A 26,019-nucleotide genomic window follows, 5' to 3' on the forward strand; every position below is an offset into this window, starting at 1 on the left:
ACGAGACGATAAATTGTTTCACTGAAACATTGACACTCGCATCAAGGGGCCTCCTTGTTCCCTGAAGCGTCGATCACAAAGGCTACTTCGACGACAAAATACCACACTGTGAACGAGCCACGATACGACGCCGATTTTTGCGTGGAGAGCCTAACTGCGAGGCTTTAGATCGTGGGAGCAAAGGCATGGCGCCATCATGTCGCGCCAATACCAGTATCACACCAACTCCAAGGTCCCGAGGAACATCCAGTCAATAGGCCATGTGCTATCAGTCAACGCACAGCAGACGGTGCATCAGCTGAGGCTGTGGGCTCTTGGGCCAGGAAAGCGTCTAGCGGCGTCGATGGGCGAACGAATTGCGCGAAGATTACGGCGGAATCTTACCTCGAGACGGTTGTTGAGCTTTCCACATTTGGTAGTGTTGTTCTGGATGGTCGTATTGCTGTATGGCGAGCGATGGGTGTTTAACAGCAAGGTTGCGAGCTGTGATTGGGATCATTGGGAGAAATGGGTATGTTTGGCTTCTCTCGGTGCAGAATGCGACCTGAAAGAGACATGCATGACTAACGATACACAGCCGAAAGATGCGAAACCTCACCACCTCGTCTTCGTCGCCGATCCCCAAATAATCGATCCTCATTCCTACCCAGGCCGTCCCTGGCCTATCAACCCTCTCACAGTCCTCATTACAGACAACTACCTACGACGCGGCTATCGAGCCATGCAGCGACGATTACAGCCAGACAGCCTGTTCTTTCTCGGCGATCTTTTCGACGGCGGCCGCGAGTGGAAGACCCGCGAGGGCAAGTTCGTCGATCCGAAATGGGGACGTGGCAGGTCAAAAGACGAGAAGAAGTTGGTTCAGACGTGGCACGACAAGTACGGCGAGGACTTTTGGTTACACGAGTATCAGAGATTTGGAGATATCTTCTTTGAGCACTTCAACGACGGCGGAGAAGCGCCTGGAGCTTGGCAGCGTGGGCGGAAGCTGGTGACGAGTTTACCTGGAAACCACGATTTGGGTTTCGGTGCGCAGGTCCAGGTTTCAGTGCGGGATCGATTCAGCGCTTTCTTTGGAGATGTGAACCGTGTTGATGTTGTTGGAAACCACACGATTGTCTCTGTCGACTCGGTGTCCTTGAGCGCGGACACTTCTGAGTGGAAGAACCAGCATGATTTACAGCCTATCTATGGACCTGTGAATGAGTTCTTGGATGGTGTCAAGACACTGAAGAGAAAAGCCGCCGAGGAGGAGTTGCGCCATTACTACGATCTCCAAGGAGGGTTGCGATATCCTCACCACGTTGAAGAACTGGATAGGTCGAAACCAACATGGGGGAACAACCCCGAAGCAGAAAAGGTGGACGGACCCGACTTTCCAACGATTCTTTTGACTCACGTTCCGCTATATCGAGCCCCTGGAACACCTTGCGGACCACAGCGAGAACATTGGCCACCTGCCAAACCTCCAAAGGGGCAAAAAGAGCCGGTATTCCCTGACCATCGAAACGCTCTCAGCGTCGTTGGTGGATATCAGTACCAGAACGTGCTCAATGAGGAGGATTCAGTCAAACTGGTGAAGAAGGTGGGCAACATCAAGCATGTGTTCTCGGGCGATGATCACGACTACTGCGAGGTTGTGCATTCTGATGCGAAGGAGAACGTACGCGAAATTACCGTCAAGAGCATGAGCATGGCTATGGGTGTCCCTACACCCGGTTTCCTGATGGCGAGCATGTACAACCCTGTTGATGCACAGGGAAAACCACTGCCCGGAGCACCAGAGCAGACAATCCAGACCCATCTATGCCTTTTGCCGAACCAGATCCATACATATATGGAGTACATCGTCTTCATCGTCGCAACGCTTGTTCTTCTCGTCGTTCGCGCTGCGCTTGTCCCGGCGCTCTCACTCGCCCCTTTCGCTCTCGAACCCGAGAAGTCATCGCCCTCAGCTGTCCTGCCTATGTATAAGGACAAGATGGACCCCCCTGAGGCATCTTCATACCGCAACACCACATCTTCAGGTACTTCAGCACACCACCTACCCTCGCGCTTGTCAGCTGCAGCTCCACGGAACGGGCGAAGTACGTCCCCTGTTCAGACCTCAGGTCGATGGCAGGCTCGTCGTGGAGGACGGAGCGATGAGCGCTGGGGCTGGGGGTCTGCAGGCGGACCGCGAATCCATCTCGACGATGATCTCTTCAGCACAAGTGTTCAGGATCAGCGTATTGGTGGTAAGAAGGCTCTTGGTGTTGTCGGTCAGGAATTATGGACGACGACATGGCGCGTTGCTTGGATGACAGTCTCGTTTTTCGCATATCTTGCATGGAGAGGATAAATAAAGGCCCATTGGGAGGAGTATTGGGTTTGATCAGAATAGCTTCAAGCGCTCTGTATATAATAATTCACATTGGGTTAAGAGAACATCTCGATGTTCTTGGAAAAGCAGGCTTTGCTTAATAGCCGACATAGCGCTCTCGCAGGGCTGTTTTATATGTATAAACAAGACGATAAAAGTAATAGGAGTGAATAGATATATTTCACCATTCAAAACGGTTAACTAAGAGCCATGAGCCGCTATATCAACCCCAAACCCATCATGGACATAACTCGTAACTGCTCCCACCACTCATCTCCTCCTCGAAACACCGATTCTCTCCTCCCTGACCCTCCTGACATCGTCATCCCTCTCCCTCTCCTGCAGCGCCTGATGGACGCCCTCCATATCAGCCTGACTCTGCTGAGCAGCCGCTACAGCAGCGGCTCTTCGCGCTTGCTGTGCTGCGACGAGGGCTTCACGCGCACGACGGTCCTCGTAAGAAGCAACGTCCTCTGAAGTGATGTGTAGAGTTGTTGCAGGTCGTCTGAGCATTGTGGATTCTTTGTGAATGGTGGAAGCTATTAATGAAAAGAAACAAAGGGCTTTTGTTGTTATGATGACTTTGTGAGGGCGACGTAGAAATAAAGGGAGACGTCTTTGTGTAGATTCCTGTTCGGAAGATAGAAGTAAAAGGTTGCGGAAGAAATAGAAAAAGGATAGGGAACGTCTTTTGTTGCCTTAACCTTGAGATTTGAGTTGGCGAAATAGATGTTGCTGCGAGGGTCGCATGAGACCAGAGATGGGTAAACACAGTGTGGGTTGCCTGTGAGTCTGCGAAATTGATTGGCTACAGCCACATTTACTCACTTATCGCTAGAGACTTAGCCCACTGTAACTAAACACTAACTTTAACGATAAGTTACACTCTCCACGGCATATTATCAAACGTCAACATCCATCAAATATCAATTCTTTATGTCATCTATATAACGTGATACTTCGTATCGATATGTTGGTCATCTATTATCAATGCTCTCAGCGCCTTCAATGCTTTGGTATATGGTAAACGTCTCAAAATGAAATCTCATGCATGGGATGGGTACATCAGCATCCCAGCCAAATGAACCGCGAATAACAAAGGAACAAACAAAAATCACCTTCAGGGTGATATACTGAATCCAGACGCATACACATTTTCCGCCCCCCATTTCAGAAAGTCGGACAGGTCATGGTCTAGGTTATAACCCATCGGTACCGTATCCGGAATATCGGCTTCGCCAGCGCCCATATGAACCACGAGAGGCATCATTGGGCTCGGTGGTAGGCTGTCTTCCGAGCTGTGTGACGAAGGGCGTTTCGGCCGTCCTTCGCCAACCCATCGTTTTAGCCCTGTGCTGTTATAGAACTTAGCTTTGTTGAGAGTCTGGCCGGGCGCCGGGGCGTTCCAGAACCCGGAGGGGAACTCTGCACCCACCGGGATCGGCAGATCAACTTCCGTGTCGATGGTTGAAGGCGTCGACGAGAGAGTGCTGTGAGCCGAAGACCTCATTGATGGTGTATGCTCTGACACAGAAACAGCCACGGCTTCTGGTTCTGGCTCAGGTACGTCTCCAGGTATCAGCACCCCGTATGTCTCAAAGCCAAACGTATCGAACCACGACGTGATTTCCTCCACCTGCTTTGTGTCCTCCTCGCTCGATATGTCTTGGTAGAAATCTCCGGCTCCTCCCAAGATCGCCATCTGGAACGCTGTCCAGTCTAATGTGTCGTCCATGGTCTTGACTCCTTTGCCAACCTCGGCTTTGGCAAGGGTGATGGGTCCATGACGGAAAGATGGCTTGGTAAGAGTATAGGGTGTACTCTTGAGGTAGAAGAACTCGTCGTTCTCTTCCATCTTCATATTGGTAATTTCAGTGGCCGGTGGGCTGGCCGGAGGCTCAATGCTTGCCTTGTCTTTCGCTGCCGTCGGCCCCATGATTTCGGGGATCGATGGTAGCTTTTGTGAAGCTTCTGCACTGGAACATGCAGGGCTCTGAACCGGCAATTGGGGGGAGGTCTCTGGCGAGGCGTCACTTTTATCTTTGTTACTCCCAACTGACTCATCACCCTCCTCCCCTGAGGCCCGTTTCGAAACGTCTCGGGAAACAAGATCCAGATCAGGAGTCGGGTCTGTGGCAGGAGGCGTTACTACGACCGAAACTGCCGAATTCTCCACAGCCTGTCTCGCTCTAATTCGAGATGCTAATTCGTCGAGATGGAATGGTTCAATGTCTGTCTCGGAGTAATCTGATGCTGCACTGCGAACGGAGTCGATAGAATATCGTTCTCTAGTGGTAGCGCGCTCGTCGTCCAATTGTTGTGCAGCCTCTCGTTTCTTGCGGAGTGCTTCAATGCGATCCGGTGTTAGCATCTCATCAGCTTCGATGCGTCTGAAACGCTGGCCTGTGAGAATGTCTGTCACGTTCTCCGACAAAGTCCACCTTGGCGCGCGGATCGCCGCTTTCGAAAATGAAGTCCCTACAAGACTATGCTTCTTTCTCTGGGGTTTCTTCACCACCGAAGTCCTTCTGTCTGGCGATGATCTTTGAGATGAAGTTGAGGGCGAATCCTCCCTTCTCCATCTCGAATGTTTTTGAAAGCCCGTGGGCAGCGGCATGGATTTGGAGTGTTTGTGAGAAGTTGGAATTCCTGGTGGTGAGGGTGGTGAAGGTAAAACAGATAACTGTGATGCACGTTGGGTTTCTCTAAGTGCAGATCCAAGAGCTTTGAATGCCTCATCAGTCTCACGAAATAGACGGTCAACGCTGTCTGATGACGAGCCAAGGCTTTGACCGTCGTACATGGGTTGGGCAGGCTGCCAGGTGGTTGGCCCGGCCTCGTAACCATCAGCGCCATGGTCCGACAAAGAAAGAATCGACGCCTCTGGCGAGGTTCTTTCTAGGTGTGTGCTATTGTCGCTTACATAGACAGGACCGAGAGGACCATTCCTAGATCGTGGGGGGCGCAGGTACCGAGATGATTGGGAGGAATGGGAGTGATGGTAGGAATGTGGGTGGGCTTGTCCGTGCTCATTTGGACAAAGAGGCCATCTGTTGGTGGGATCATTGCCTGTGAGAGCCTCAAGTGCAGCATTTCGCCCCTCACAGCGTGAAGAGCTGACAGATGGTGCTCGTAAACGTGGTGGTAGAGGGGGGACTGCGTTTGCAACACGGTGTACGTCAGGTATCCTTTGAATAGTAACAGGCGTTGCACCTTTCTTTGGAACTGGAAGACGAGACTTGGCCTTGTTGGTCTTTCTTTGTGAAGACTTGGCGCAACAAGAACTCAAGTCCTCCCATGAATCAGTGAGATCTTCATGGCGATCACGACCACGATCCCGATCTCTGATATTGGGTTGTGACCGTTGAGGAGTTATAAGTCGCCGTATCAAGCCAGGCATCTTGGCTTGCCCGACAAAGGCAGACGATGGAACGAAGAGAATTCAAAAAGAAAAGCTGTTTCACATAGTCCTGAAGCAAAGAAAGAAGAAGAATGAAAGAAGTGCGTTGAAAAGAGAGTTTTTCGAGCAAATGTTGGTAAGTATATGCTCTAGATGAGTGGATGCGATCTCATTCTATGTCGCCGGATTCGAGGCTGCTTTAGATGGGTCTAAAGTTCAACGGACCCGAATGCGGAAACCAGATGCGATTTTGGCCTGCAAACAATTCAACTGCTCAGATGTCTCAGGATTTATCAGTAGATATATACCTCAGGACGCATACGGGGCGATGCACTCAGGGAATGGACTCTTGGTGAACTCGTGTGATCCTTCCTCTGTCTGTAAGCCAATCCTCAATCATGGTGTTGTGGAGCAACAATGGCCCCCAGATGCATGCATGCAAGCAAATTCCTACCAATGCAGGCAATCTGTATATGATCTACTATCGTGCTAATAGGCTGTTGGCTGATCGTGGCTGACGCTATTCAGGGCTGTTCGTCCAGGCCTGCGAGAAGCAGGAAACAAGATGTCTTGCTTCGAATGTCGAGGCCCGGTCATCGTATCCAGCTTGTGCAACAAGTCCCAACCACCCGCTAATCATCAGTGGTTCATTCAACTTCCGGATATCGAATAACCGGACCCAAGGAAAGGGCGCGTACAACACATCAAAGTCGCTACCCGTCTGGATAAAGCGTCCTGACGTCGGAGACAAGTCGAGAGCCCACGACATCCTGTAAGATCACAGCAGTGGGTATCAGGCGGAGCGGGATGATGCAGTAGTAGAAACGATCCTCCTGTCAGCCTGCGTATGCACTGTAACCCTTAGAACTCGGTAGCCTGCAGTGCTAACCTGAAGAGAGAGCCCTGATGTCGGCGGTAACTTGAAATGCCTTAGGAGCTGGTATCATGTCGAATGATTGTCTTGGCAATTGACAGCTGATCTCCCGGGCCCTGATGCTGATCCTGAGGTGGAGAACGGGAAAGGAAAGTTTCCCGCGTGCATTGACGGGCGGACGATTAGCGATGGGGTCCCCTATCGTTAGATCCAATAGTTTATTGTGTCTTCATTCCAATTCCGAGCGGTGAATCACCGACGGCTGCTTGCATTGGGAGAGTCATGGCATCGTATCAGAATGATTTGACTGCGTCGAGACAGCGGTGAAGATTAATTGACAAGAGCTTGAGGTCACAATGAGTGAGAGAATAATTGATAGACAGTCGAAGCGTGGCGCAGTTGAAGTGATGTTGTATTTGGTGGGTTCTTCTTCCGCGGGAGGAATCGATCCTGCCCGAGATGGATGGATGATAACCTTGCTCGTTCCTGGCGCACCTGCCTTTCTCGGACACGGCAGTTAAAAATCGCTTTCTGAGCCTCAATGATGCAGAACATTTCATGGGGGCCAATAGATGGAAGAAGCTCGATGAAACAAGAAATAGGTACATGCTCTATATTTGGATCCTTCATGCACGTGCAATATATTTATGTTCCTGGTCTTTTGTTAATAAATTTTCGGAGTCGCCCAGCTTTGGAAGCATTACAGAACCGTAGCCCCCAACAACACCAAGGTCAATCCCTGGGACAGTATCCGTTTATATTCTTCAACAGGACTCAGCTGAGTTTAATTTAATTATGATTCATGTTTCGGTAAATTCGTTTCCGTCCGCTCAACCTCTTGGTCAAGGCATATCCCAGGATGTTGTTCCTCGCGGCTGGCACGAGCTCTCCGGGGAGTCGGCCAGGCGCCGATAGGAACACAGTGAAGTAATTCTCTCATACTCGTGCTGTTCCGAGCATATCAGACATTGTTACGAGCATGCTTCGACCACATGAAACAGAATTGGACCCAATTTCTTGTCGGGGTTTCCTGGCGGTTGTCAAGATTGTCATGACAAGAAGCTACAGGCTAAGATCCGACATTGCTGGACCCCAATCTATTCACATGAACTGACCTAAAGGTTGAATTTTAACATCAGGAGCAATGTTGCAGAGATTATATTCATGTATTCAAAATAACCTAAATATAGACCAAAGCCGTGCAATTTCTTCAAACTCCTTTTAAGTATTCCATACCCATCATTCGTTTACAGCTTAAGACCCCAAATAACACATAGCAATAAACCGGCCTGCAGTACTCCCATAAAGTCTTGTAATTCGTAAAAAATGTCTCTCGTTTCTCAAATTTTGTGCTTCCGTATCGTGTAATGTGCTTCTGGACCGCGAGCCCAAAAAGTTGGCTGTATCATGACCCATTATTCTTGTTCGTGTGTTTGCCTTCAAGGCAGACGGTTGTATCGTTTAATCGTTCGTGGTGTAGCAATGCGCATGATCTTGGATACTTCGTAGGTAGGCCTAGGCGCTCTCTTCTCATCAAGTAAAGGCTCAAAGTCGTCGTGCAGCTCAACATATGTGGGCTTCTTTCCAAACTTAGTCTTTGCCCATGATCTCAGAGGGCCGAAGAGGCAGTCATGACATGAGATCTTTCTGTTGTTCTTGGAGGTGATGGTGGTTTTTGTGGTGCATGGCTTGGAGGACATGATGATTTCGATCTCTTTGTACTGACTCATGGTGAAGAAATAAAGTGTCGTTCTGCTCAGCAGTCTTGACAAGTGATGGATTGAAGATAATGATGGAATGAGAATACGAAATGTGTTGAAGAAGCTGAACAAACGGAAGTAGATGGGATGAGGCCCCTTTTTCAGCACAGCATCACAGACACATATTCTGCAATAGCTGTAATGATGCCAGAAGAGGCTGGATCCATCATTCCGGCCACGATAGCTTCTACGTAGGGCATGTTCCAGATTGCTTCATGCTGCATTCCATTGGTGGATCAAGGGAGACAAGGGATGTCCAAAAAAGTTTCATCATCAACCAGTAACAACACAGAACCGTTAGCAGTAAAAAGAATATGTGAGACATGAGTGGTTGGGTGAGACAATTTATTCACATTAACGTCCTTTTGTGAAGACCCTTTTACATCTAGTCTGCTTCGCCAGCCTCCTCTAACTCATCGTTCTCATCATCTTCTTCGTCGTGTGAGATGAATGGAACGAACCGAAAGTCCAAGAAGCTTCGCTTGCCACCTTCAATATCTACCATGAATTGTAGACTCAGCACCCCCTGACCATCCCCTCGTAAACTAACCTTGGTGGCAATCCGCATTGCTTCTGTTGAATTCTTGATAAAGTCAAACTTGTACGCCTGAGACCAGCGCTCCTGGACGTTGAAAGTTTCGAGAAGGTCTCTCCCACGAGCGAAGTCCACTCCTGAGCTTCCAAGATCCCCGACACCAGCGAGAGATAGAAATGGCGAGGTTTTAGTGGTTGCGATAGTTAGCTTTGTGGGTGCTGTTGGGGAAATCTCTGCCATAGAATCGAGTAGTGTTCGAGATTGCATAATGATTTTGAAGGACAGATCATTGCGGTCAAATGGAATATCATCAGGTATTTCTGGTAGATAGGTTGTCAATGACGCTGTTGTCTTAACGCCAGACTCCTCGATGGTGATTTTGAATGGATCCCCCTCTTGGCTATACTGCAGAGTACAGGTGCCAGAAATACCAAGAGTCTGGTTACTGAAAGCATCAGGCCGATAGTTCCGAAGATTGCTGCGATAAGGATCCTGGTCTGCTTTTTGAGCCCTCGTGGCTACGTCTACAGCTCCGAAAATCTGGAGTACTTCGAGAACAGAAGATAAAGAAAGTTGGAAATTAGGAAGCTCGGGCGGATTATCGCCATCCTGAGCCGGAAGATTGGCTGTATATGATGAGAAGAGAGCTTTATCGAGAAATGCAACTCCTGATGATTGTCAGTTGTGGTCTATTTCTGGGATAGCTGTCAAACTAACCTTGCATCACCCGTGCATGGTCAGCAGCGAAACGGACGCCATCCTCTGTAATTTGAACGTGAACTCTCGGTGCAAAGTTGATGCACCTGAGAAGTTGATACAGTGGCCTGGTCGAAGTCGCAACTGCGCGAAAGATTGGCTGAGCGTCTGGAGCCATTTCGAGATTGTGACTGTGGTAGATTGAAGATAATGTGTGGATAAAAAGTACGAAAACTGGCAGAAAAGCAATAGGCGCCTGTAGTAGCGTCTTGTCTTGATTGCTCCAACTATTTTACACGAAACCGATCGAAATGAGGACTTTTGGGTATCTTAGACGTAGACTCCGACCGCACAGAACATATAGACCACTCCGAAACTGTCGAAAGTAAGTAATTGAGAATAATTGACAGCCGATGGAAGACGTACGCAATGGCGATGGAGGCTGGAATGCCTAGTACGGGAACGTTGACGAGTGTGCGGTCTGAAACCAGTCAGTAAGCAGGAAAGCAGATGAGAAATATTTCACCTACTCAGGGCAAAGACGCCGGTGAGAGAGAATCCGAGGAAGAGCAAGAAAAAGGCGACCCAGAACTGGCTTCCTTTGCTCACAGTAGGGAAGAAGGGACTGCCAGCAGCAGCTTGCCAGACCTCATGCAGCGAAGAATCCATAGGCTAAACTGGAGAGAAGAATGGAGTGTGGTTTGAGAGGGCTAGTAGTGGGTGCTTGAGAGAAATTGACTTGTCGCGGTAGAAAAGTTGAGGTGAATGCGTTGGCTTGACAAACTGCTTTGTTAGGAGATGCTCTGGGGAAGCTTCATGAGCTTACGATGGCGCATCGTGTCCATAGACGAATAGGGTTTAGTGCACCCTTACCCCTGCCAGCTCCTGCCTCAAGCTGGAGGGTCCCACATTGAATGACATAAGCAGTGCACGGACATTCTCGACGCGCCTCACTCCGCTGTCATGATACTCCATTCTATCATAATTCACTTGCTCCCTAATCAACTTTCACGGTTGAAGAACCCTCCAGGATTCCTGTTGCGAATATGTCAGAAGATAGTAAGTCTGATCAAACATGCGATCGCGATAACGATGGAATTACTCACAATATCTCACTTAGACGGCAAGCGCAAAGCCGAGGAGGAGCCATCGTCTCCTACCCCATCGAAGCGCATCAAGCAAGATGAGTCGGCTGAGCCTCCAGAGAAGAAGCCGGAGATCAAGAGGATTCCTTTCCCCGAAAAGGTTGGCTTTTCAATAAACCTCTAATATGTATCATGTACTCACATGGTTATTACAGCCCGCCGTCATCGAAGAGCGCAATGGGGAAATCGAATTCCGAGTAGTCAACAACGACAACGAGCGCGAATCACTCATCATCTTAACCGGACTCAAATGTATCTTTCAAAAACAACTTCCCAAAATGCCTAAGGATTATATTGCGCGACTAGTTTACGACCGAACACATTTATCGATTGCCATCGTTAAGAAGCCACTGGAAGTTGTTGGAGGAATCACATATCGCCCATTTAAGGGTCGCCGTTTCGCCGAGATTGTTTTCTGTGCCATTAGTTCTGACCAGCAGGTCAAGGGATACGGTGCCCATCTCATGTCACACTTGAAAGATTACGTCAAGGCGACAAGCGACGTGATGCATTTCCTCACTTATGCCGACAACTACGCTATTGGTTACTTTAAAAAGCAGGGTTTCACTAAGGAAATCACCCTCGACAAGAAAGTCTGGATGGGATACATCAAAGATTACGAAGGCGGTACGATTATGCAGTGCTCGATGCTGCCGCGGATTCGATATCTCGAAATGGGTCGCATGCTCCTTAAGCAGAAAGAATGCGTCCAAGCCAAGATCCGCGCTTACTCCAAATCACACAATATCCATGCTCCGCCGAAGGAGTGGAAGAATGGAGTCACCGAGATCAACCCTCTCGATATTCCTGCCATTCGAGCATCTGGGTGGTCCCCTGATATGGACGAGCTGGCCCGCCAACCTCGTCACGGACCCAACTACAACCAACTTCTCCACTTACTGAACGATCTACAGAACCACAACTCAGCCTGGCCATTCCTTGTGCCTGTTAACCGCGACGATGTGGCCGACTACTACGAAGTTATCAAGGAGCCTATGGATCTGAGTACGATGGAGAGCAAACTTGAGGCCGACCAGTACCTTACGCCTGAAGATTTCATCAGGGACGCCAAGCTTGTTTTCGACAACTGCAGGAAGTACAACAATGAGAGCACTCCTTACGCGAAGTCGGCGAACAAGCTCGAAAAGTTCATGTGGCAGCAGATCAAGGCGATTCCTGAGTGGTCACATCTGGAGCCTGAGAGATAGAGCTCTCGTCCAGCTAGTAAACCAAAACAAAGGAATCGCATCCGCATCAAACTTCGGACAACTTCGGGGCACACGACGGATGAGTAGCTATTGAGGTGTCTTTTATAATCTATTTGGGTGGGTAAAGGGTCAGGATTAGCGAGGAGTTTCTGGATTCTGGTAGCAGTGTAATGAATACCATGTTTTATGTTAAGTAGCCATCTTTGGAGGCTATAGTGCATATGCCAAGTCTCTAGCATCATCAATGAACCGAGCTGATGACTGTCGATACTCTGTAAACCGTAACAGGCAGATGCATACTGGACAGGCTGAGGTTATCCTTGCGATCGTAGTTTAACAGATCGTAGACCAACACCTCTTCGATAACATAATAAATCTTCTGTGTAAGGCACTGCCACAGCATGACAGGTGCAAGCCAGGCTTGCTGCATGTCATGATTCTCGTAGCCCACGTTGGTGCTACACAACAATAACAGGGAGACCCATTGTGGATCATGTAATGCCTAGTCGTATCGTTCAATAATCTTGCCTCAATCTAATTGTTTCTTTGACTATCAACCAAGAGCGGGTGTGTAATCAAAGGAATTCTATATCCTGCGTCGATGAGTCCAGCGTTCATAATTCAAGTTTTGCGACACGAGCACTAACAAATGATCTAGGATCTAGTGTCCGGCCTGATGGTCTAGCGGTATGATTCTTGCTTCGGGATTGACATCTCAGTTCTCACAAGAGGACTAAAGTTTGCGAGAGGTCCCGGGTTCAATCCCCGGTCAGGCCCTTTCTTTTGCATATCTCACTAATTATCAGTGAGATTCTTTTTTTTCCCCGGCCAATTCAGAATATCGAGTTCATGCTTGTGAGATCTCTTGGGTCCTCGAGGTTTTATATAGACTGCTTGTGATGATGAAGTGAGAAAAGGATCCAGCCCACCCTGTAACATGTTTAGTGGTTATCCTGGTAACACAATAGGTGGTGCCAAGCACTTCTGAATGCATCGACTTCTACGAAAGTATACTCGAGAGGCTTCTAAGAGGGTGTTGAGTGAAGATGATCCTCTTTGTTTGATAAAAACATTTCCTCTGTAGGTTAAGTTGTCGTCACAATCAGAACATTCATTTGCAAACCCGATTAACATAGAAAACCCTTTATAAACAGGTATAAGTCGCTGGCTATCTATCAATAAGCCCGTATGATTCAAATGTGACCAGCACAAGCACCAAGGCGAAGAGAGCCAGATCGAGGAAACCGCCTCTTTCCTTGCCAATCGAATCGAATGTCAAGCAACAAACATTCTATCAACCAGGTCCATAATGTTCAATTCCCATAAAAAGATCATACAGATGTTTCCCCCGTTTACTGTTTTCCAATCGCCAGACACCATGATCCATAATGTGGATGGGCAAACAAAGAAAAATGCCAAAAAAAAAGTAATGGATGTCTTGTGTGTGTCTGTGTGTGTCTCGTATGGTCGGTTGCTTGTTGTCTACCCTTGGATGCCTGAGCAGAGACAGGGATGAAACATTGGTCATGCTTGCATTTGAGGCTGCGGGCTCCGTGCCCCAATCCAATGATGGGGCCAGGCGTGCGTGTGTCTGTCTGATCGCTGTGTGTTGGATAAAAAAAGGCTTCACCGGAAAAGGGACGAAGCCAAGAGGGTATAATTCGTAAGAAATAGCTGCTTTTCTTTGCTTGGTCTTTTTATCTTTTCACTTCGTTTCATATTTCGTTTTCTTAGCTTGATATTCAAGCATTGGAATTATCTGCTCGTCCTGAACTAGCATCGCCCACAGGCAGACGGAGATCTGAAAAGGTGCGACGTGTCCATGAAGCACGCCACTGCCGGTTGTCAATCAGGTGGCGCCGCAGGGAGGATGTAGAGCGCAGGCTCGATGTCTGTGGTTGCGGTTGTTGTGGTAGTGTCTGCATCGGTGTCTGCGTCTGTTGGGGACGATTGGGGTCCTCTGACTGCAGCGTGCGGCGGAGGATGCGGTGAAGAGATTCGGGGATCTCATGCCATTGGCCAGCTCGGGCAGTGCTGAGCAAGCCTGGAGGGAAGAGAGCTGCAGGGACAGTGTCGCTGTCGTGAAAGATGTGGTCGTTCAAGTAGTTGATTTCACCAGATTCAATGGCGTTCTTTAGCCACTGCTCCCATTCCTCGTCGAGGACAGCTGAAGTGTCTCCGGCATCACGTCTCGCAACACCGTCCCTGAGGCGCTCATTCAGTTCGACACCCACACTATCCAGCTCGTCCTCGCTCTCGACCTCCATCATTTCGTTGTACAAATCGTCAATAGCAACGCCTTCCACCTCGACGGACTGATCTCGGTTGGCGCGGGGCAGGTGTTCGATATCGGCCCAGTCAGGGAAATCGTCGGCGGTGGTGTCATGAATAACATATCCCTGCTCCTTCTCGTACTTCTCCTTGGCCCATTTTGTCCCCTCCCACTTGGTCAAGCCTGCGATTTCGGCTCCGGTGAGTTTGAGGCTGTCGAAGGCGCGGAAGAGTCGTCGGTGCCATGGCCAGCGAGAGAGACGAATGCGATGGGTGTGGTGAGTGTAGTCGAGGCCGGGGTACTTGGCTTCCTGGGTGTCGAGGTGGCCGTAGAAAGCGTGTGTTTCCTGACGAACCTCTGGGATCAAGTTGCGTTGGAGCAGACCATGGAAGTTCTGAGGGTCGTTGTTCTTGGGACGAGGGAACATGCACTCGTAAACGAGCAGGTCAACGGGACGGCCCTTCATGGTGGTGGTGAGGTAAGGCCGATGTCGGAGACGTTAAAACAGGTAGAGGTTTGTCGAAGAGGCTTCAGTTTGGTTATGCTAGCCGTTGTTTAGAAAAGTTGGGAGTAGAAATATGGTCGTTCACGCAATTTCGGTTGTGTTGTGTTGTCGATAGTCCTTGGTACGAGGCAGCAGTGTGACACGTATTGCTGAGGGTCAGATAAAGCAAGGCAGGTAGGCGACCAGGAAGGATGAAAAGTTGAAGAGAGGAATTCAAAACCAGGCTGAGCAGTGAGATTTGTATGTTCGGGCGTTCTCGGCGGGGGTGGAATCAGGCAAGGAACGGCAAGGCCGAAGATGCTTTTGCGACAGAGAGATACGATGGGTGAGTTGCGAGAGTTGAACAGACTCTCTCGTAGAACCCTGGAGGTAAATTTGAGTGTAGATTCAGCGGCTAGAAAGAAAAGAGGAGAGAGTTATTGGTGAGACCAGGGAGGGAAGTGACAAGTTAATATGGAAGTGAAGAATGGCATGGTATGGATGGTATGCTCATGTAATTATTGGCATGCATTTAATGCATTGGAAAACACACTCTAACTAACTCCACGGTGTCGGGAACAGACCCTCCATCTTTTTTTTTTCTTTCCTCCAGGCGGCGGCGGGTTCTTTTTTTTTCTTGTCTGGCGCCCCTCCTTTCTATCTTGGCTTGGTGCCAACCCACCTAGGGGCCTTAGTAGGCGCAGGCCAGGGCAGCCCCTAGCCCCCAGCCCCAGGGACCAGAAGCGGGCTTGAGTGGTGCCAATAGCACCCCCCATCGGGAGCCTACAGGACATAGAAGGGTCACTTGATAGGCTGGGGATGATTCTGAGGCCGGGACCTAATGCGCCTGGATTAAAGCTCATCAACTCTCGGGGTGTACATGAGTTGAGTAGGTATAGACTAGGCGGGGGTGTGTAAAGGATGGAGTGTAAGCGGTCTACGGATACAGGTCAGCAATTCTGTCTGTCTCTGTCTGTCTGTGGTTACAAAGAACCAGGACCTATTGGATTTATGTAGCAGTCTGTCTGTCTGTTTGTTGTTTGTTTGTTTTCTGTTGTTGCTATTGCTGTTGGATCTCTTAATAATACATACATAGCCTATGCATACTTGCAGTATTCTAGTCTGCCACTTGGTCATCTGTTGGCCATTGATTCCCTTGTCCATGAACTGCGTGTAACCTGTTCGTTTCAACGCTTGGACGAATGATGTTGCAGGCATTAAGCAGAAGCGTCATCACAAAATCTAGTATTTATCCATCATGTTTACCATTTGAGGGATATATATCTTTGTATCTATCTACCTGATACAAGGAGGGTTTGTCACACAAAGTGCAGCAGCTCTCACCAGCTGACCATATACAATTGCACATCTTGCAGAGCCAAATGAAAATGACTTTCTGACGAATATACAAAACTCAAAACCCCCTGTAAATCTGATCATCAACACCAACTAACTAAATAAATTCAACTGTTCTCGTGGTTGGTCGTCACGAGATTGGCCCAACAAACCCAGAAATCCGCGAGTCACGCGCAGAGAATGGCCCTCTTAGCTCCACTGCATCTCTTGATTATCCTCGTTATCTCCATCTCATGCGCCTCTGCTAACGTGATGTGATTCCTATCGCATTTTATCCGCTCCTCGGTTATCACTAATACACCTTGCCTGTTCTTTTTTGTCATTCTCGCGACCGGAACGAAGCCGGTGCGGGCCGGACATGATAAACTTCGATAACTTAGTAGCATGGAGAGTTTTGTATTACATGGGGGCATGATGCGCTGAAACTTGCAACTCAATTTAAGCAATTCTGACTGTTACAGAACTCGAACTTCAGGTGCAGGCTGGGGAGACTTGTCAAAGCTCTTCATGGGCTCAAGACCCCAGCGCCCAAACATGGCGGCGTCCTCATCCCAGCCATTGCACTCCGTCGTGAGCATCTTCTCGCCTGTAAAGATAGCATTCGCACCCGCCATGAAGCACAAGGCCTGCTTCTCCTCCGACATGGTCTTGCGACCCGCCGCGATGCGGATGATGGTCGAGGGCATGATGATACGCGCCGTGGCGATGGTTCGCAGCATGCTCGTGAACTCAACCATCGGTCGATCGCCCAGCGGCGTGCCCTTGATGGGGACCAGTGCGTTGACGGGGAAGCTCTCCGGGTGACTTGGGAGTGTCGACACGGTGTGAAGGAGACCAACGCGATCTTCGCTTGTCTCGCCGAGACCGAGAATTCCACCTGAGCACACCTTGATACCAGCGTCGCGCACGTGGCTCAGCGTCTGTAGTCGCTCGTCGTAGCTGCGCGTCGTGATGACAGACGGGTAGAACTCACGGCTAGTGTCGACGTTGTGGTTGTACGCCGTGAGGCCCGCGGCCTTGAGCTCCTTTGCCTGCTCTGCATCGATCATGCCCAGCGTCACGCAGACCTCCATACCCATACCTTTGACACCCTCTACCATAGCCTTGATGTTCTTCAAGCTGTTCTTGCGACCGCGCATATCTCTCCATGCGGCGCCCATGCAGAATCGAGTGCTTCCCTTCTCCTTGGCTGTTCGCGCAGCTGCTAGTACGCTCTCGACACTCTCTACTCTCTTGGCGGGAACCTTTGTGCCTTCTTGGTAACGGGTTGATTGGGCGCAGTAGGAGCAGTCTTCGGTACAGCCACCTGTCTTGATGTTCATCAGAGTGCAGAGTTGCACTTCGGCGGGGTTGTGCCATCGACGGTGTACGGTGCTCTAAGAGTTTGTGTTAGTCATGGTGTTGCTCTGTGAGATATGCCCATCGATTGAGCTCATCATTGAACGACAACAGCAGTCACAATCACGATCGAATGAAAAGAGATGTCCTTACAGCTTGATATGCCAGCTCAAGGGCAGGCTGGTAGTAAATGGCCGCAATCTCCTCCTTGGTCCAGTCATGTCGAACCTGAGTCGACGTGACAGCTTCCCTCAGAATCTGCCTCCTCTTCTCCGCCCTCTGCTTTTCAATCGCTTCATTAGCTCCAGCCGGAGGAGGAGGCGGCTGCGAAGGTCGAGGATGGAAGTCAACAACTGTTGACATGGCCCGGGAATGCTGCCATCTTGCTGAAGCGGGGAGAGACAAACGGCTACTGGGTGTAACCTGTCGAAGGGCCCGAAGACGGAGAGATGTACCGGGCTTCATTGTGAGAAAGCTAATGATGAAAGGAATGAAAATAGAGAATGTGAGATGAAAGAAGTGAGTGAATTGGTCAAAAGTCAATCGAGAGGGACAGCAGATTAGCTGTGAGTGAGCTGCAGCAGCATGAGGCACTAAACCAAGACAAGATGTGTACAGTAGCTGTGTACAACACCATGGACTAAATCGAAAGAGCTCTAAACTCTAACATTATGAATGGGCCAGCTCTTGTTGGTGAGCTCTAACATAGACTATAGCTACGCCTCACTCATGCCCCCCCCACGGCCGACCTCGGTCAGTCTCCGGTCCTAAACACAGGCAATTACATATACAAAACACATCCATCCATGCTAACTAATTACAGCTCTCAACCTACTCTTGGGGATATGCCTATGCCCCGGTAGTCTCGGCTTTCGGGAGCCTTTCTAGACTGTTGAATTACCACGGAATACCGTCCTAAACCGCGCCTACCGAGATCCACTTGAACCTGGCGATGATCATCTACGACGGGGGAAGGGATGCAGATGAGGATGGAACCATATGATGTAGCTCAACAGACCTGACTGTTGAACGTAGTTAGATCATAATACCAGCGTAAACCTTACGATATTATGTCTTTCGAGCACCGCTATAAAGCTGTAAAGTTGAGGCTCCATCTCTCGGCCCGCTACCCGTGAACAACGGTATTCATTTTGTTGAAAAAAAGGATCTTGGCCTACTACGAGACCCCTGATGGCAATTCGACATTTCTCGTTGGCTCGCCTAGTGAGAGGGGTTTTGGGATTTTGGTTGAGCTTGGTGAGGGGCCAGACTCTGAAGCACCCTTGTAGCTTATAACCCCGGGAGAAACCCGCTCTGGACCGGCTTAGCTACTGTGATCGCGGCACTTTAATGAAGCCATGGCGTAACCGTGGGGCTGCTCAGTGGAGGAGGCTGTTTTGGCGATGTTGAGGAGAAACAATGCTGTAGTTGGGGTTTATAGAAATTGCTGTTGTAGTATACTGAGTAAAACACATGGACTAAATGTCAAGAAAGGGAGAGTAAAGTAACTTGATAGGAATAAATGCTTATTGCTCCATGGAGTATATGTATTCATAGTCATTATCTCCCTCAGTCTATCCAGACGCCATATTCTGCAAACCCTATATTTCGTCATATCCAAAACAGATCCATATGAAATCCCAAAATGCTCAATATCGCTCTCAGTGCTCAACACTTAGTATCCATGCATACCAATCTCGGCATTAAATCCACATGTACCCCGGATTAAGGGTACGCCGGCTCAGCATACCGTCTCCCAGAAACCACAAGAGGACTTGTCCCCCGCTCATCAGGCGGCATGCGCTTATCCCATCTCTTCCTCTCAGTTCGCGGATCCCAACCGGGATAGTCGCGTCTTCGCTCGGCATCCGCATGGCTGCTAGTCCGTCTCTCCATGTCTGGTCGGCGCAGGTACCGATCACGTCTCTCTTCTTCTCTTTCCCGGTCAAGTTCCCGCTGTCGACCCCTGTCGCGAATTCGTTCTCGCTCGCGGTCTCGCTCCCTTTCCCTATCTCGCTCTTCACGCATCCGCCTTGATCGCTTGAGATCTTCGTCGCTGGACTCTGCTTCTGAGGAGGCTCCTGATATGTCGGAGTAGCTTCTGCTGAGTCGAGATGGGGGAAGTCGGTCTCGGCTTCGGCGTCCGCGGGACGAATCGGTGTTGTAGGATGGGGCTCTAGGTGGGTTTCTGGTGCGATCTGGGTTGCTGCTGAGTCCGTTGGGGAGAATGTTTGAGACTTTCTCGGACAGTTTTTCTCGCAGGCTGGGGCTGTGTGTTGATCGTCGGCGGGTGGAATCGTCTGAAGCTCTCCCATCTGCGCGGTGAGGTCGGAATGTTGGGGGCGGGTTGCTAGCAACAGGAGGTGGGCGATCATTGGTTGGTGAATATCGACGAGTCGTCGGTGAGGGCGGGCTTGCTTCAGGTCTTCTCTTTGCGCGAGGAGGAACCGGCTCATCATCACTAGAGTTTGAAGAGTAGTGCCTGGGCTGACTGTGTCGACGAGGCGGTGCGGGCCGCTTCGCATGAGGGTCCAGATAAGACCCCGGGGGCGCATGCGGTGCATGTGGTGGTACATCTGGCGAAGGTTGCTGATTATAGTCGGAGAAGCTTCGTCGTCGGGCATGTTCGTCAGAGCGGCTGTTGTACCTCTCAGGTGAAGGTCTGGTTGGTCGCCCTCCTGCATGTCTGCCCGGCACATGATTGTACAACGGTCGCTCAGGCCTGGCTCGGGTTCCAGCAAAGGCACTTCCTCTCACGTGGGAGTAGGCGAACTTGGGCTCTGGTCCTTCAGGAGGTTCACCAGGCCCCATCGGATCTCGTGCTTCTCTGTATGCCTCCTTCTCTCGAGCGTTTGCTTCTTTTCGTAACTTCTCGGCGCACGACTTATGCCATCGATCCACCTCGGCATCGGCTTGTGTTGGGAATACAGTTGGAGGTAGGTCGGCTGGAAAGTCTTGGCCTGTCTCGGGATGTTTTAGCTGCCAGTTCTTGACGGCAAACTGTAAAAAAGGAACGTGTTCCTCGGGGCCGAGAAGGATCTCGAGAGATTCCCATCGCGAGAACCCTCGAGCGGTAAGGGCAGGTATTGACGGTGGTGCGAAATCGTCGTCGGTTGGCTGTAGTGTGTGTTGACATCCAGTGACTTGCCAGATGTATGAGATGGACTCGTGTGGCATTTCAAAGAGAGCTTTAAAGATCAGGTATATGTCGCACAAAGTCGCTATGGAACTTACAGTCATAGTCGCCTCCGACAGCCCTGTAGAAGGCGGCCAGCTTTTCCGGAGTAAGGTGACAAACGGTTTTATCGCCTAGCTCGAGTATCTGTTATGACGTAAGGTGGTTAGCATGCGATCATTCGAATATTGGCAAATTTGGGAAACAAGTGGTTAAAGAAAGGGTGCGCGCATACAATATGACGACTTATAGCTCTTAATAGAGCATCTAATAGCTTTGACGGGCTCTTATCCTTCTCGTACATATACGAATACTCAATAGCCGGAGGCGGCGGGGTTGACGAGGTTGCGCCCGGCGGGGCTTCTGTCTTTGGAGGGGCCGCCATAGTTGAAGTATAAGAGGCGAATAGTGAGATCAAAGATGAAGGTGAGAAGAGAGGTTGCCGAGAAAAAAGATCACGATGTAGGCGCGCTCACATCCAGGGCAGATGGCGGGGAAACGTGGATGGCGGTCAGCGGATCGATAATATCCAAGATGGACAAGTTGTAATGATGCCGTAAACGAGGGCGATGGTGCATTCGACAAGACTCTTTAAACACAACGGGGGAAATAAAAAGGTAAAGTCAAGTAAAGACGACGATAAAAGTCGCAAAAGTGCACAGTAGCACAGACCCGATCAAGTCCCGTTCGTCAGGTTCGGGTTGGGATCCAATACCTTATATGAGATGGAGCCCAGCTGATGAATGAAATGACAATGACAACCTAAACTACCTGAGTCAAAAGGTAAGGCAAGGCAAGGCAAGGCAAGGCAATGCCAGGCAGAGTTGACCGGGGTAGAGTTGGCGAAGAAGTGGGCAGAAAGACGAGGATCTTTTTAACGGAGTATTTAGGTAGGTATTCAAGGGGAAGACGGGAGGGAAAAGAAAGAGAAAAAAAAGCACGAGCACAGGAACAAGGCAATGAATGACAAACAAGGCACAAAGAGACAAGAAGAAGACAGAAAAAGAGACGCTTGCTACTGCTGCTGCTGCTGCTTGTGAGAGTGGGAGGAAAAGAGTTGGTTCCATGATTTGACTGGTCTCTTACATGGATGTGCCTGGGAGACTGCGGGTGGCTGACAAAAGGCTGCTCACTAAGGTAGCAGATGCTCTGTACAATAAGCAGCTGACTCTTGTATCATCCGGGGCTACCTACCTACCTATTTGCCATGTTGATCTTTTGTTTCTTCAATCTCTTTGTTACACTGCCCTTTGTATTGTCAATCGTCTCTACGGTGTCTATAACTATCCCGTCCCCCATCGGAATCTGCAATAACAGCGTACTTCCGACAAACAAACACAACGCATCATGAACTGACATATCATAACGCAAACAGACATCATATCACATAACAACAGCCCTCACTGCCGGCCCCTCGTGGCCTGACACGTGCATCACTGTTGTAGGCGTCCCGGGTGATCCCTCCCACGAAGACTACCTCAGGCAGTACAAGAGTCCAAGCCGAAATAGAAGTGGGTTCCCTTCACTTTCATTTTCGCAATGGTCTACGGCTGTGTAAGGTAATCTAAGCCCATAACACGAAAATAGCTGTTTTCAAACCTGGTTGGTTCCCTCTTGAGGCTGAGCTGACTGTACTTTTTGGCTTGTCTCGCAGAAACGGTGTGTGCTGAACCCCCACCAAGATCTGTGAGATGATTTGGCATGGGCTGAATAATCTCGAAGATTCTTACATGTTCCCTCAGCGTCATTTGAGGCTGATAGATCAGTCTATTCGGACATTTTTGTAAACGGGACGGTACATATGTACAACGCGAGAATGCATGAAACAACATGGCACTGATGTCATTGTTTACTCGAGGACAGGGGTCCATTTTCAATCAATGGCCCAACCAAGCAAATCTGTTCCGAAAACCTGGAGCAGAGACCGTTGAATTCGCTGATGTAGGGTAAGCCACTTTGTCGTATGTAGGGCAGAACCAGGGTTGACTCCACTAACTCCAATGAGGCAACGGTCATCTCCAATTTCATCACGTACTGTTGGCCTCTTCTTCTGAAAGTTGAGACAAGCAATTCCGAGCTTTGTGACGTCTTTGTCTACTTCTTTCACACTCCTTCTGAATCACTTCTTTGTATAATCACTGAGCTTTGACAGGCTTCTCTTCTACACCTCTTCTTTTACCTTATTCTTGGTATCAGACCATCATGGACGCCCTCAAATCAGCCATCACTCCCATCACGCATAACCTCCCCGCGCCGATTCGCGACTTGGGCGTTTCCATCATCGGCGAGACCTGCTACAAATCTCTCCTTCTCGACGTCAACATCGAGGATGCCGATTGCATCAAGTTTGCCGTCTCCAAGGCTCTCGGCATCGGTATCATCGCCGCTTCGTCCATCGTCAAGGTCCCCCAGATCCTGAAGCTCATCAACTCCAAGTCCGCCGAGGGTGTTTCTTTCCTCTCATACCTTCTCGAGACGGCATCCTACATCATCTCGCTCGCCTACAACTTCCGAAATGGCTTTCCTTTCAGCACATATGGCGAGACTGCTTTGATCGTGGGACAGAACGTCATCATCTCGGTGCTTGTTCTGAACTACAGTGGTCGTGCTAGTCTGGCTGCTGTGTTTGTTGCTGCGCTTGCTGGAACTGTTGCTACATTATTTGCTGAGAATGTTGTGGATGCGCAGACCTTGAGCTACCTTCAGGCTGGTGCTGGTGTTCTGAGCGTTGCCAGCAAGCTGCCTCAGATCCTCACCATCTTCCAGCAGGGTGGTACTGGTCAGCTCAGCGCGTTTGCTGTAAGTCAATCCTTTTTTATACTCACTATTGTGCAATGACTAACTGTAATTCAGGTCTTCAACTACCTCGCTGGATCTCTGTCCCGAATCTTCACAACCCTCCAAGAGGTTGACGACAAGCTCATCCTCTATGGATTCGTGTCTGGCTTCGTCCTCAACGCCATCCTCGCTCTCCAGATGATCTTCTACTGGAACGCCCCATCTGAGAAGGCCAAGGGCAAGCAACCTGTTGCCCCCATTGCGGCCAAGCCTGCTGTTCTGACACCCTCTTCCTCTACCACCGCTACTCCCAAGAAGAGCCCTACCACTCGCCGACGTGGTTAGATGGTCACATCCTTTCTGTGTGGTTGCGTTTGCTTTATAGATTCGATTTGTCATAATCATTTTTAATTAAGATTTCACTTTGTTACGTGCTTTGCTTCATGATGGTTGATTATGTGATTTTGACATGTGTTTCTCGTCAAATGTTACACGAAAACGCGTGATGCTAACTACCTACATAAACGTGTTGCACAAACCCTACCGATGATGCTATTCGAAGCAATGGTGCAAATGGTATCCCCCTTGTATGCTGCCCCAGTTGAACGCCCTTACAATAACCCAAAGTATCGCTAATCCTTTTCCATTACCCAATTCCATACAATATCCAATCAAAACATCGATGCAGTGACTCTATTCCATGTCGCACGTGTAGGTCGATCGTTTGGACCGGCGCATTGAAGACAGCGTCGCTGTTCGCCAAGGTTGCTCACAGAGCAGCTGAAGCAAACATGCTTTCCACAAGCACCGCACGAGTGATCCTCGTTGTCGATACCATCGATATCCATGCCATCATTACCACTGTTGAGACCAGCACCGCAGTCGTCGCAGTTCGAGGGGGTGAGCTGTGTTTGGCCCAGGTTGGTTGTCGGGGCTGAAGGAGCCGAAGAGATGTTCCAGAACCGGTGCAGAGACTGTTGGTTTGATTCAGGTTGTGCAGGTTGAGGTGGTGCTTGCATGTTCTCAGATGGAGGTTCAGTGTGTTGACGTTGGCTCTGAGCTGAGTAAAGCATGTTGAGAGTACGTTCTAAACTCATTTAGCATATATACAGTGCACGGTTGTTGCATCAAAACATACGATGAATAGTCTCTTCTGAAGGTCGATTATCGCGGAATCGCTTCATTGTTCGGCTGTGAAGGTGAATAGGCGTTGATGCCATGATCGCGAAAGGATTGGTAATGGAGTTGCCGAGTCGAGGAGGAGAGTCGAAGGATGAGACTGATGAGGGAGAAGCACAGAGCTCAGAGACGGATCGCTTGCGTTTGTGGGCCATTTTTGTTATGGGGAAGACAGGTTTTTGAGTGTACAAACGAAATCGAAACAATTAGGTCAAGGTTACGGAGTACAATGGTTTGTAAATAGAGAGGATGGGATGAGGTGAGATAGATCAACCTCTACGGGAACTGAGACGAGACTGAGACTGTGGGGCTCGAGTTGGCTGCGCGACACGACGCGCTTAAGTGGTGACGTTGGACGCGTTAATAGCCTACGCTAATCGTCGCGCTACCGGACGTCTCTGAAGTTTTGGGTGGGGCGGACTTAAGTGACCAGCTGTATATCCTGACTGGCTGATTGATTATATGCCGTTGCCTTAAGTTGTGTTCCTTGCAAGCACTCATACCAATTAATATACACTCAAGGAGATTTATCGACATGAACCGTCCCCAAAAGGCAAAATAACTCATGTCCGTGTTGTCACTCTCCTCGTCTATTTATGTTTCGGTAGACCGCAGTTGGTAGCTGGGGCAGATTTTCGCTTAGAAGTAAGATCTCGGTCGTGGTTTCGTACGAGGACTGCACGTCACGGCTACAGATGTATTAGATACAGAAAACTTAGGGGAATGATAGGTACTCATACGTCGGCCGGTTTGTACTGATGTGTCTAAGAATACACTCGATAGTGGCGGTCTCAATGTCGTTCCGGGGTACATGTCGACGCTGAAGGGCAAGGTACGCCAACCAAGCACTTAAACACGATATGAGAAGCCCTGGGATTGTACTCAGGATAGTCACGATTTCTTCTGTTGAAAGATTGCCCATGATGGAGAGGCAGATAGATGTAAGGTTTAAAAACATCTTCCATGGAGAGAAAATTCCACATCCAGCTCAAGGCCTCTTAAATTGACAAAGCGTACATTGTCCAGAGGCTGAGTTGAGTTGCTGCACTCACAACGAGCCTGTCTGAGCCTGTTTGATACAGTACGGACACATTATACTTCACGGCTTAGAAATGGGCATCAGCTGATAGGAGAAAGAATTAACAGAGCAATCTATAAGAAGATTTACCTCGGATATGTGCATGAAATTTTGCGCACTTTGTGGGCATCTATCATACTGTACAGTACTAATAGCCAGGGGATGGAAGAGATGAATTTCAAAAACCTCAGTTTTCTTCCTGCCCAGTCGTGCCTGAAGGACACGGCGGTGTGCCTCTCCCGCGATTGGAATGAATATCAAGCCACTAAACAGCCATTGGTAGCTTTGTCGTCCAAGGGAAGCCCCGGGACGGGAACGGGAGGCAGGGGGTGCGATGATTTCAAAACTTCATCTGGTTTTGAAATTTGCGTACCCCCCC

The 26,019-nt window shown here is 49.4% G+C and overlaps 11 protein-coding genes across 11 annotated transcripts; 3 read left to right on the forward strand and 8 right to left on the reverse strand.

Moving 5' to 3' along the window:
* Nucleotides 1-196: 196 nt before the first annotated feature.
* FSUBG_4180 (uncharacterized protein) lies at nucleotides 197-2,341 on the forward strand (the record flags this gene model as incomplete). Its single annotated transcript, XM_036682142.1, has 2 exons — nucleotides 197-511; nucleotides 578-2,341. 2 exons carry the CDS (start codon nucleotides 197-199, stop codon nucleotides 2,339-2,341), a joined length of 2,079 nt encoding a protein of 692 aa, XP_036540315.1.
* Nucleotides 2,342-2,632: 291 nt separating this feature from the next.
* Nucleotides 2,633-2,875, reverse strand: FSUBG_4181 (anaphase-promoting complex subunit CDC26; the record flags this gene model as incomplete). The annotated part of the gene is made up of 1 exon (XM_036682143.1): nucleotides 2,633-2,875. One exon carries the CDS (start codon nucleotides 2,873-2,875, stop codon nucleotides 2,633-2,635), a length of 243 nt encoding a protein of 80 aa, XP_036540316.1.
* Nucleotides 2,876-3,482: 607 nt separating this feature from the next.
* Nucleotides 3,483-5,762, reverse strand: FSUBG_4182 (uncharacterized protein; the record flags this gene model as incomplete). The annotated part of the gene is made up of 1 exon (XM_036682144.1): nucleotides 3,483-5,762. One exon carries the CDS (start codon nucleotides 5,760-5,762, stop codon nucleotides 3,483-3,485), a length of 2,280 nt encoding a protein of 759 aa, XP_036540317.1.
* Nucleotides 5,763-8,075: 2,313 nt separating this feature from the next.
* On the reverse strand, nucleotides 8,076-8,366 carry FSUBG_4183 (uncharacterized protein; the record flags this gene model as incomplete). Its single annotated transcript, XM_036682145.1, has 1 exon — nucleotides 8,076-8,366. The coding sequence occupies one exon, from the start codon at nucleotides 8,364-8,366 to the stop codon at nucleotides 8,076-8,078; it is 291 nt and encodes a 96-aa protein (XP_036540318.1).
* A 415-nt stretch (nucleotides 8,367-8,781) lies between these two features.
* FSUBG_4184 (cell cycle checkpoint) lies at nucleotides 8,782-10,296 on the reverse strand (the record flags this gene model as incomplete). The annotated part of the gene is made up of 4 exons (XM_036682146.1): nucleotides 8,782-9,599; nucleotides 9,649-9,818; nucleotides 10,054-10,108; nucleotides 10,158-10,296. 4 exons carry the CDS (start codon nucleotides 10,294-10,296, stop codon nucleotides 8,782-8,784), a joined length of 1,182 nt encoding a protein of 393 aa, XP_036540319.1.
* Nucleotides 10,297-10,673: 377 nt separating this feature from the next.
* Nucleotides 10,674-11,980, forward strand: FSUBG_4185 (histone acetyltransferase; the record flags this gene model as incomplete). Its single annotated transcript, XM_036682147.1, has 3 exons — nucleotides 10,674-10,686; nucleotides 10,748-10,872; nucleotides 10,928-11,980. 3 exons carry the CDS (start codon nucleotides 10,674-10,676, stop codon nucleotides 11,978-11,980), a joined length of 1,191 nt encoding a protein of 396 aa, XP_036540320.1.
* Nucleotides 11,981-13,722: 1,742 nt separating this feature from the next.
* Nucleotides 13,723-14,718, reverse strand: FSUBG_4186 (uncharacterized protein; the record flags this gene model as incomplete). The annotated part of the gene is made up of 1 exon (XM_036682148.1): nucleotides 13,723-14,718. The coding sequence occupies one exon, from the start codon at nucleotides 14,716-14,718 to the stop codon at nucleotides 13,723-13,725; it is 996 nt and encodes a 331-aa protein (XP_036540321.1).
* A 1,829-nt stretch (nucleotides 14,719-16,547) lies between these two features.
* FSUBG_4187 (biotin synthetase) lies at nucleotides 16,548-17,895 on the reverse strand (the record flags this gene model as incomplete). The annotated part of the gene is made up of 2 exons (XM_036682149.1): nucleotides 16,548-17,468; nucleotides 17,584-17,895. The coding sequence occupies 2 exons, from the start codon at nucleotides 17,893-17,895 to the stop codon at nucleotides 16,548-16,550; spliced, it is 1,233 nt and encodes a 410-aa protein (XP_036540322.1).
* Nucleotides 17,896-19,155: 1,260 nt separating this feature from the next.
* FSUBG_4188 (uncharacterized protein) lies at nucleotides 19,156-20,990 on the reverse strand (the record flags this gene model as incomplete). The annotated part of the gene is made up of 3 exons (XM_036682150.1): nucleotides 19,156-20,618; nucleotides 20,665-20,752; nucleotides 20,841-20,990. 3 exons carry the CDS (start codon nucleotides 20,988-20,990, stop codon nucleotides 19,156-19,158), a joined length of 1,701 nt encoding a protein of 566 aa, XP_036540323.1.
* Nucleotides 20,991-22,807: 1,817 nt separating this feature from the next.
* On the forward strand, nucleotides 22,808-23,728 carry FSUBG_4189 (mannose-P-dolichol utilization defect 1; the record flags this gene model as incomplete). Its single annotated transcript, XM_036682151.1, has 2 exons — nucleotides 22,808-23,404; nucleotides 23,459-23,728. 2 exons carry the CDS (start codon nucleotides 22,808-22,810, stop codon nucleotides 23,726-23,728), a joined length of 867 nt encoding a protein of 288 aa, XP_036540324.1.
* Nucleotides 23,729-24,054: 326 nt separating this feature from the next.
* On the reverse strand, nucleotides 24,055-24,717 carry FSUBG_4190 (ORF21; the record flags this gene model as incomplete). Its single annotated transcript, XM_036682153.1, has 2 exons — nucleotides 24,055-24,470; nucleotides 24,522-24,717. 2 exons carry the CDS (start codon nucleotides 24,715-24,717, stop codon nucleotides 24,055-24,057), a joined length of 612 nt encoding a protein of 203 aa, XP_036540325.1.
* Between the last annotated feature and the right edge of the window lie 1,302 nt (nucleotides 24,718-26,019).

Source organism: Fusarium subglutinans (assembly GCF_013396075.1).
Source record: "Fusarium subglutinans strain NRRL 66333 chromosome Unknown NRRL66333_c0000037, whole genome shotgun sequence".
NCBI classification, from domain to species: domain Eukaryota; kingdom Fungi; phylum Ascomycota; class Sordariomycetes; order Hypocreales; family Nectriaceae; genus Fusarium; species Fusarium subglutinans.